General features: G+C 37.2%; 1 protein-coding gene across 5 annotated transcripts; it reads right to left on the bottom strand.

Annotated features, from left to right (window-relative positions):
* Window positions 1-204: 204 nt before the first annotated feature.
* LOC7462958 (uncharacterized) lies at window positions 205-9,310 on the bottom strand. 5 transcript variants are annotated; one of them, XR_002979145.2, is made up of 5 exons: window positions 6,168-9,310; window positions 4,034-5,791; window positions 2,473-2,728; window positions 1,191-2,334; window positions 205-584 (listed from the first exon to the last, which is right to left on the bottom strand). XR_002979145.2 is itself a non-coding variant. In XM_024590725.2 (5 exons), exons 2-5 carry the CDS (start codon window positions 8,742-8,744, stop codon window positions 1,757-1,759), a joined length of 5,169 nt encoding a protein of 1,722 aa, XP_024446493.2. In that variant the 5' UTR covers window positions 8,745-8,850; window positions 8,968-9,310; the 3' UTR covers window positions 985-1,756. The 5 variants fall into 5 exon arrangements, 3 of the variants coding, with proteins under 3 accessions (XP_024446493.2, XP_024446492.2, XP_024446491.2); XR_002979146.2 differs by having other exon boundaries at window positions 205-530; XM_024590725.2 differs by lacking the exon at window positions 205-584 and having other exon boundaries at window positions 985-2,334; window positions 6,168-8,850; window positions 8,968-9,310.
* Window positions 9,311-11,060: the final 1,750 nt, after the last annotated feature.

Below are 11,060 nucleotides of genomic sequence, written 5' to 3'. Positions count from 1 at the left end.
TTTATGATGATTTTCCGAATTCAGTGGTTGAAGGCACTACGATTAAACTCCAGATAAATTTCAAGCATTACGACTAGAAACCGCAATCCTTTACCGAACAATATTTGTGATGATTTTCCAAATTCAGTGGTTGAAGGCACTACGATTAGACTTGCTAGCCAGCCTAAATGCCCCTAATCAGAAAAAGGCAAAATGGAAGCAGAGTTGAGGAATAAAAGCAGGAAAGCAGCCACTACCGCATGCATACATAATGCTAACTGATGTTATGGAAGTCAAAGATTTTGAATCAATTACATCCTGATCCTGGCATCAAGTGACCATAGAATTGAACCGGTCGCATAGAACTTCCATGAAACTGACCCAAGCTTCATATCCATAATATCCATGCATGTTTTGGTTTCAGTTTCACCCTAGTAGGCATATGAGGCCCCCCCGCCGCTGGGAGGGTCCTGGCCGGACTCGTGCCAACGTTACATCGCACTGCAGGCACCCTTCCCCTTTACCACATAGACAATAACAAAATCTGGAATCTGGAATTGTTGAACTTGAGGATTTAGAAGTTGCGACACGGTTCAAATCATGATCTAAAACAACAAATGACAATCAAAACATAGACTGGTGAAGACAGAACTTCGAAAATGTGAAAGCAGCAGTAAGTGACCGAGCTGCCAAGCATCATCACCCCAACAGACCACCATATACTCAGACAAACACTCCATATCACCATCAGATGTCACAAACACGCAACTACAAAGAAACTCACAATCATTACTTCCCCCGACAGAACACTCTGTCCATCACATTATAAAAATCAAAGTTCACTTGAAACGGGTCTGTACAAGTTCTAACAGTTCAATCACAAATTTGCAACCCATTTTCTGTAAGCTACATTTTTAGGTCTCTCTGTTAGGTTATGATTTGGTTTCTTTATATGCCAGAGGTGAAACGGAAGCATGTGATTAGTGAGAGACCGCAAAGCTGAAGAGCCCATGAACTTCTCCGTGATTAATTATTGCTTAAAATAACTAAATATTAACAAGAATATGAAAAGATATCAGAGTGGCAAAGGTCACAAACTTTCCAACTCTCTGGCATCTAACAAAATATTGACAAAGATATGAAACAAGGATCCAGAAACACATTCTAAACCTCTAACGAGTCTCTATGGAAGATTATGAGAGATTACTTACAGAATTTTTTTCTCTTCTATTTTCATGGATAATGTATTCCGTTGGCACATATCTATCTAGTGAATGCTCCAGTGTTGAATCAGATGGGAACTTGTAAGTCGAATCCCGGGGTGTCATATTATTTCGGCCAACTGCTACTTCGATATTCATGGTTAAGGGAGAAAACAAAAAGGAAAAGGAAACAAAGATCTGTACAAAGATCTGCAGCCAAAACTCCACAAACCCCCTTCACAAGCAGGATCTGTGCAGGTGAACCAGTTACCAGAACAAAAAAAACGAGTGGGTATAAGACCTGGCAAGTCCTAACCAAAACTGCCAGATTGATGGCAGATTAATGAGGCAGAGGCAAAAAAAAAAAAAAAACCCTTCTCCCTTCTAAATGCCACAGCACCTGTTAGAAACCTGCTGGAAAGGCTAATGACAAAAGGCCAATGCCACGGATGATAGAAACACCAGACTGTTCCAGCAAGAACAATGTATAGTCTATAACTGGATTCTTTGGAAGCAGACATGCAAGCTAAAGGGGCTGGCAAATTCCTATCATCTCATATGTAGTTTTTCTCATTCTACCCATCAACATTTATGTCCTCGGAAGAAGCTTTGATTGCTTCAGCATTCATTAGGGCAACCACAGCCTTGTGAATTGCAAGATCTGCCCTGTAAAGCAATCTCTGTGCCCTATGTCTCTTGAGCTTAGCCACATTAAGTGCATGCTTAGCCGCACCAGAAGCTTCACGCAACCTGAGCTCATCAAGACCTGAATCATTCAACTGTTCACGGCCATGCCTCGCATATCCATCTGTCTGGTGATGTCGCTGGCTAGGCCAGTCAGAAAACCCCAAATTCCAATGACGAAATCCATTTCTCTGATCCAACATTCTGTGATTATATGAAGTAGCCATCTGAACATCATAGGGAGACACAAAGGTACCAAGTTTCTTTGACTTGGTCCTGCAAAGTTTATGGAGATTATTCCTATCATAACCATCACCAGTCAGTGAGACATATGCACGGCCATAAGCATCTCGTGGTGAAAACACCCTGGGTGATATCTGAGGCAACGGGGAATCATCAAAAGATTCATTGTTATGTACTGAATATATTGTCTTTTCATCCCCAGAAGCAAAGCCATTTATTCTTCTTCCTATGAAAACAAACGTAATATGATTAAGGTGAAAGTTGAGAAGCATATCAAGGATGGGAAAATGGGGGAAAAGAAAAGAAGAAAGAAAGAAAAGAAAAGAAAAGCAGGGTCAAAATCTCAATGGGTAAAAAACATTACCATAAGGGTGCAAGCCGTCATGATTTCCTGCTAAGCCGTTGCTTTGTCCAGCAACTGAAAATTTTTTATGCGACCTTTGTTTTGATCCCTTGTTAGGCACTTCCAAACCCCTTGGTTTCAAACAGAAAGCATACATGGGTGGCTTGTCAGAAAGTGCAAACTTCTCATGGCATCCATTAGGGATGCCTGTGTTACTTCTTGTCATTGCTTGCTCCCACTCCCTCAATTGCTGCTGATACCTTTCCCAAAGTGGCGGCTGCATATAACCCATAATTGCACATCAAGTTAGACCAAAAACTATGTTAAGAGAAAACAAATCAGCATACAAATGACATATACAGAAACGAAACATATTATAAAGATAAACCAAGTTTGATGAAGTTATATGCTGGACCACAAGATTAGAGAACTGCCTGGTCAAATTAAAGCATAATGATAGATCCTTTATTCCATTAATATAGATGTGAATAGTGGTCATGCAACTGACGACAATTGAATAATTCAACAGAAAACTTGTAAGAGAATAAAATCATACAAAAGTTACATCAGTAAAAACAGTGGCATAGTTTCCCTGCACCCTTCCCTTTGGTTCAACAGAAACCACAGCCTACTCATTGATTTTGCAGACCAAATATCCCAACATAAATCTATAGAAACAGTACTCCGTTTAACAAAACTAGAATGTATGTTACTCAAATGACTGCAAAACATTGAAGGGATATAAAAGAAATTTATTATATTCACGATGGATAGGGAGTCAAAAGAACATTCATAACCAGTGACAACACCTCCATGTTAATGGAATGGCATCAGCTGGGTGTTTATTTTCCTTTTCTGTTTGGGGGAAGGGGGGTTTGCATTTCTGAGAATCAACAGACATCATAATTATGACCATCGCATCCACCATCAAACATTTTTACCAGTGTGATGGCCAGCAACAGAACAAACAGAAAATACATCCTCGTATATTCTAGAGGAGAATTTTGCATAGGTTCTTTAACTATGATGCATTGTTTGCACTAATCTTTTTGAAGTATCCTTTTGAGTAAGAAGTCCATGTGTCGCCATGCCCTGAGACATTGGAGATTGAAATCGAAGTGTTCAAAAATAGTTGTACAATCACTGAAGGATAAAATCATGTCCATTACAATCTCAATTTAAACTTCTTGAAGGACTCCTAAATGTCACATCTACTACATATACCCCAATTAACCTTGACTTATACTGAGACTTCTTGACTAGGATTATTTAATCAAGAAACTTGTCCATCTATTCCAATGAGTATTAAACCAACCAACTATAGCTCCAAAGGCTCCTTTTAGAGCATTTTAGAGCAGGGTTGTCTTGCTTCCTACCTTTTAAAACTTTAAAAGCATGACTTTTCTTCATGACTCAGTTTATTAAAATATAATCCTTTATTGTTAACAATCTCAAAATTCAAAAACATATATTTCTACCAAGAAAAATGGCAAATCTCAATAACCTTAAGTTGCGCAGGAGACCAAAAATAGCTCAAGCACAATATAATAATGTAAAATAAGCAGAAAATATCAGAAGGTACCTGGAGATGACGGATTAAAGGCATTCTGTTCCTCTGCCTCTTATGCTGCCAATATTCATGGATGGTTTTGATGGCTTCTGTGGGCTCAATTCCAGTCATAAACTCGACTATTTCTTTGAATGTAAACTGGTCCAGCTGTTGAGAATATGCAGCCTTCTCAAACATGTCCATTGCCTTCTCAAACATTTCTTCTGAAATCTGCCATGAACTGCTATTGACTTCTGAAGAACTTTGATTTTTTAGCATCCACTGTTCATCATCACTGTCCATATCATATAGCACCCTTGATGGATCCAAAGCCATCTCAACATCTGATTCAAGCTGCCGAAAGTACTTACAACCCCGAAAAAACGGTACTTCTATTCCATTATCATCATTTTCCTCTATCAGGCGAACCCCAGGAATCGGAATGTTTTTAACTGATGCAGCACGTATATTCCGATTATAGCATTCTTCATGCATCTCTTTAAAAAGAGCCCACTGACTCCTATCAGGAAATTCCAGTGTCCAATCTTTTCCTCCTTTCCACATCATAGCATGTGTAAACCGATTTGTTGACCCAGTTTGCAGAAACTGATGTGCCTTGTATGAATACTTTGTAGTTCCAGAAAGCTTAACACCAAGCCTCCACTCATTATGATCAAAAAGCTCTAGTACAACCTGCACTCCACATTCTCTCCATCCTTTGTCACCATTTGTAATCAAAACATTTGCATCACAGGACAACAACTCTAACTTTCTTTCAGAACCTCTGGAAATGAATGAAGTCCTCTTCTCAGTGGCTGTCCTGATTCGTTTATGTGGAAACCCTTTTTGCTGATATCCTTTATTCCTTGGGCTGTAATCAAAACCTCCAAAAGGCAATGCATAAGAAACCTGTGTCCGTGGCTTCTTAGGTCCATTACCAAAATTGTTTTGGAGAAAGTCAGCCCTTCCTTCAGACCATCCAAAAGATGCAAAACTACTTCTATTTCGATGCCAGGTACTTCGGCGAGCAGTAGGGTTTGGACTTGGAATAACACCACCATTCATATTCCAAGACAAATCAGAAGACTGCTGAACGCCTTGTAATTCCTTATTAACATGCTGGTCAAATTGATTAACTGATGGAATATCAACCGTGATACCATTTGAAAGAGCATGTGAACCAGCACCAGTCTCATCTTTGTTAATTGACAGCCTTGACAGCAAGTCACAGGGTTGTGACTCTGAATGGTTGCATTCCAAATTCTGCAACGGGACAATTGCACCACTTCCTGATTCTCCAAGATCTCTGTAGCTAGCAGAAATTTCAACGTTTACATCACCACTTTGGTTTGATAAGGATTTTTTCCAATCCCCACCACTGCAAATGGAGACATCAACACTTTGTGACTCTGGTTTAGCACAGGATATGCATCCATCATAGTCAGCACCCCTTGTCAAAGCCTTGAAATCATTACCAGGTGTGCAATCTAAACATGCTTTGGAACAGTCCTCTATGCTAGTGCAGCTATCACCCACTAAACCACTGGATTTTTCTGGATGTTCTATTGAATTGTGATCCTCAGTGTTAATATGCATCACACTATGTTCCACAAGCATCTTTAAATGCAAACCAAAAAAATAAGTAGGAGCAGCAGTAAAAGAAAGTGCAAATGAAGGTAAATATCTGTGATTCTTGTCAGACTTAAAAGAAGACTGGCTGCCATTAACACAAGTAGATTCTCTGGTGACCCCCATGAGGCTAATACTCTGCCTAGATCTCCTATGCAGGACCTGGTTAACATTAAATCACAGTAGTTAATAACAATCATGAAAAAAATATTTTGTAGCCATTCAGAACTATGGAGCAAAGGACAGCACAGCTGTCCCAAACAAGGGTAACTATGCTGCAGCTATTGGTTTCATCAGTTCAATAATTACAATGATGAAAACATGAATGAAGAAATAATGTAACAGAAAACAAATAAAAGCCACACAATGTATGTGTTAAGAAATGGAAACCAGCAGACAGTTGTATGGATAAATAGAGAAAGAAAGGAGGGAAGAACATTATGGAAAGGAATTTCTTTTCTAGGGAAAAAACTAGAAGCAAAAATAAAAGCTACAAGTCACCTTCAAAAGCATATTTAACCACATAATGTGAAAGTACCTTATTTAAGGTGGCATCACTGCAGACCAAAGGACTGAAAAGTCGATTCTTTCCGCATTGCAATGCCTTAATGTTATCATAAGTGCATTCGGATAGAGATAGTTGCCTATAAGCCAAGCAATGCCTTTTGAGCTTATGGTCCAAGTACTTCCACTTTGAATTCTCCACTTCAGAGAAGTTGTAGAATGAAAAGGCGAAGTGCTTTCTCAGATCTCGAATGCAAGAGAATCTGTACCTGATTGAAGTTATTGGCAACTGGAAGTCAGCAGATTTCTCCTGCTCTCTAGGTTGATGAAATACTGTTAAGACCAGGAATACAAAAGCTACAGCCTGCATCAAGCAACCTTCAAACAAGAGAAACCTCAATCCAACCATATTATCTACAAAAAGCATCTCCAGATGAATTCTTGGCCATGTAGTCATAAGCATACCATACTGAAGCAGTAGCACAGCATGGATCAACCAAACATTTTCAGAGCCAAATGAGTAGTAATTCAAGAAAGAAGGCAATTGGAAGCTTAACTTGAACCTCAACCATCTTGGTTCTGTGGCAGAAATATTTAATCTCAACAACCCTGCATTACCAGTTGACCATAAAGGATCAGAAGAATCCAACCTATTCGAATCCAGGTCACGATCCAATCTTCCAAGAGAAGTATAATGCTCTTGCAAAGCCCAAAAAGCAACAGTAAGAGGCACAAGAGAACTATCAGTTTCTGGTACACTGGCAGAAACACAAATGCCCTTGGATTCATGACACAACACATTGCTTGTCTTGCGAAACCGCTTCCTGTAATAAACAATAGGGAGCTTGCTATCTTTGGGGAAAACAGGGCTCTCCATCACAGGCAAATCACTCCTTCCATCAGTGGCTACACTGTCTGATGAAGCAGAATTATAAGATAACTTGCATTTATCTCTTTTTAGGGAAGACAGTGGTGTCATAGTAGAAGATAGATAGGATGTTTTCTGTTTCTTCAAGGCATGAAGAGGAGACGATTTGACTCTATGAGTAGATCGAGCCAACCATGAGATGATAGGCTCCGACTCCATATATGCCCCTTCATAGCTATCATCCTCTGTCATCAAGTCCCTCTTTTCTTTTCTGGATGTCAGTTTTTCTTTCCACCCATCAGAGCGCTTGTTGCTTGTTATTGATCTTTTCCTTCGCATCTTACCTGGAACTTCACTAGGGAGCAGCAAGAGTTTAAATCTTTCATTTTGGAGATCAATCCATTCCTCATCCCGGTCATCATATTTTATGTGATGAAGCTTCCTCTCTTTGTCATAGTCACCAACAAGACCATGATACCATCTCTGGTCCAGAGGCCAAAAGACCTTGATTCTCCGGTTCAACACCCAATGAGCATCCAAGTCCCCAGAGAAAACTTCATAATAATGGCGTCGTTTCCTGGTGCTACCCTTCTCTTTGTTTTGTTTCCTAGGTCGCAATACTCTACCATCGGTATCAACAGATGAAGATTCAGATCCAGAGACATAGCTAGACCCATGAGCAACAAATTCTTGGAAATCATTTTTAGATGGCGAGGCTGAGGCTTTGCTGTTTGAAGAAAAGCCCGTGCAGCTGGGATCGAATCGTGATGATAGCATCATTGCTGCATTCTCTTCGAGATTCTCCTCCTCATCATCATGGAAAACACCACTCATCTTCATAGAAGTATCAACTGTTGGGTCATCCTCCTTGGTTCTTTTCTTATCGGACACCATGCCCTTTTTCCTGCTCCGCTTCCTAAGTGACTTTTTCAAAGATAAATCACCATTGTTATCAACCAAAGGGCCATTGTGAGGCCTTTTCGATGATGAATCTCTTTTTGTTGCAACTGAATGGCCCTCATGCCCGTCCTCCTCCTCCAAATTTCTGCTTGCATTCAGTTCATCATTTCTATTTTCTTTCAAGTCATCAGAACCTTTCTTCTGTTTAGCCTTCAAAGGTTCAACCTGCTTGCCCTTATCTTCAACAGTTAACTTACTAGCCTGATCGACGTCATCCACTTCACCACCAGATATCCCCACTGCTTTCAACTCTCGACCACCATTCTCAACCCATTTGCTCTCATCTTCACCAGTTAGCTTATCAGCCTGATCAACATTGCCTGCTTCCCTGCCAAACCCTCCTGTCAGCTTGGACCCTTCACTACCATTATCCACTTTCTTTCGCCCCACAAAACCCCGTTTCCGCCTAGGGATTTTAAAAACCCCACCATCCAGAGGTAGGGAAACACCACTAAATCCATTACTATCAGCCAATCTCTGAATCAACCCAGACTTCGATTCCTTCAAACCTGAACTCAAACTCCTATTATACACTTCCTTTAAACTCTTACTATAGCTACTGTTAACATTCTTATTCTTAAAACTACTAATAGAAACCTCCTTTCTACTCTTCTTCTTCTCATGTCCCTTCTCATCATCACCTGCACCACCACCCTTCCGCTTCAAATTATTACTATTTTGATCCCCTTTAGGATTTTTAGATTCATAGAGACTTTTATGATCCAAAGATCTCGATTTTTTAGGAATCTCCACTCCATGAGACTTTCCTACTCTATTTTCCATCAATCCAAACACCAAAACCCAAAACCCCTGATTTTCAAATCCCTATCATGCATTTTCAGATCTGGAAAAACACCAAAACGACACCAAATCACCAAAATTACCCCCCCTTAAATTACCAAAATTCACAGATTAACCCATAAATCAAAGCAATCAAGCACTAACCATCACAACCAAATCCTGAATTGACCAAATAACATCAAAAGAGACAAAGTACAAAACGTACCTGGATTGAAATACCGCGAGCATTCGATTTCTCGAGAGATATATGAAGATCGCGTGCATGAAACATGGACCAGAATGTGAATCTATGGATTGCGAATTAAAACCCTACAACAATTGTTGATTTTAGTAACTAATTTTCCGGTAATTTGAGGAAATGTATTTTTTAACGTGGGAAACGGAGAGGAGCTAGGGTTTCATTTGGTTTCACGAGAAGAAGGGTTTTGATCGAAAATATTAACAAAATAAAATTAAAGTAGTTATAAAAATAAAGAAAATATTTCCGGTGCTTTCGGTTATGCTACGTGGAAAACCATAAACCGTCAGATATTAAACTTGTGGGGTGGGTTATTTATCCACCGTCAGATTAATAAATAAAATCAAGAATTTTGGTAGAATGGAGGAATACGATTAAGGTGCATATGAGTTTCGTGACACGTGGAGATGTGGGATTAAAGTAGTTATGCGACTCGATTTTTGCTAAATTTGTGTGTTTCGTAAGGGAAAATTAAAAGTACTGATTTTCTTTTCTTTTTTGCGTTTGGATAATTGGTCCTGATGATTCAAGCAATATCGAGAATGCCACCGGGCTTTTAATTTCTGAGGCGCCATAAAGGGAAACTGAAGAGCTAACGCGACGGAGAAAATTGGTAGAGATGTACTCGCTTTAATGGCGTGAATCGTGGATTTGAGTGAGGAAGTGTTGCTCACGTGAGCTTGAAGCGATGATTGGATATAGTAGATTAACAATGGTAGAAACTGGAAGAGACAGCGAACCGCATAGGATTATTAGAATTTGGTATTGATGGTTTTAAAGTATTTTTTATCTTTAAATAAATTAAAATAATATTTTTTTTTAATTTTAAAAATTTATTTTTGATATTAAAATAATTTTAAAATAAAAAAATTAATTATAAACAAAAAATTTAAATTTTTGGCAAATACACAGTCAGTTGCATTGCCAAACGTATTTTTAAAAAATTATAGATGTAAAACTTAACTTAAGTTAAGCTCGGGTCACGAATTAGAAAAGTTAACATGGGTTAGTTTAATAAAAAGATATTATTTTTATGAAGAAAAATATTTTAAAAATAATTAAAGGGTTGAAGTCATCGTTTTTAATTGAGTGATGTCTGATTTGATAATATTAGGAGTTGAGTCAAGTTTTTAACATGGATTGAGCTAAAAAAAAAAAATTATTTTTTTTCATCCTTGACCGATTTGAATCTTCAGTCAATTGGGTTCTATATCCACCCTGCAGGTAATCTGAGATTTAACACAAAGACGAGAAATATTATGTGTCAATGTTACAAAAATGTTTTATTATATCATAATTTTTTAATTGAGAAATACAAAAATATTATTTATATTTAAGAAAATAAATTAAAAATAATATGAATCAATAAGTTTTGACTGAGTTATTAATGTTGATTAAATACTTAATTATTTCTCCTAAAAGCAAAAGACCATGCATCCCTCAATTTTCATTTTAATTTATGGATTTTATTTTTTTTTTCATCTTAAAGGTTATTTTTTCTTATAGAAAACAAATAATTTTTTATTTTTATAAATACATCATGTAAATAAATTATATTTATATCAAATATAAAAGAAACAAATTATGATAATATCTTTGAAACATTATAAAAATACATAAAAATAACTAGTTTTTAAAAATATAAACTAAAAAAATAAAAAATTAAAGAGAGAGGGCATTAATTTAAATTTAAATAAAAAAATTAATGAAACGATGAATAAAGAAAGAGTTGGTAATGCTACTTAAAAGTTAAAATATAAAGTCAACTTTTCTCCTAAAAACAAAAGCAATATAAGTATGCAAATATTTAACCATGAGTTTTCTTTTGAATTTATACATTTTTTATTTATTTAGAGCTTTTTTTTTTTCTTATCAAGAATGATTGGTTTTTATTTTTTATACATAACAAATAGAAAAGAGTAAAATTTAAAATATAAATTAAAACAATATCTTTGAAGCATTAAAAAAACATATAAAAATATTACTATTGAAAATAAGTGAGCAAAAAAAAAAAGATCAATGAGAAATGAGAAATGGTATTAATTGAAATTTAAATAAAA

The sequence above is a fragment of the Populus trichocarpa genome, chromosome 18 (genome assembly GCF_000002775.5).
Source record: "Populus trichocarpa isolate Nisqually-1 chromosome 18, P.trichocarpa_v4.1, whole genome shotgun sequence".
Classification (NCBI taxonomy): Eukaryota; Viridiplantae; Streptophyta; class Magnoliopsida; order Malpighiales; family Salicaceae; genus Populus; species Populus trichocarpa.
The sequence above is the reverse complement of the archived record's forward strand: the minus strand, read 5'-3'. Positions and strand labels throughout refer to the sequence as shown.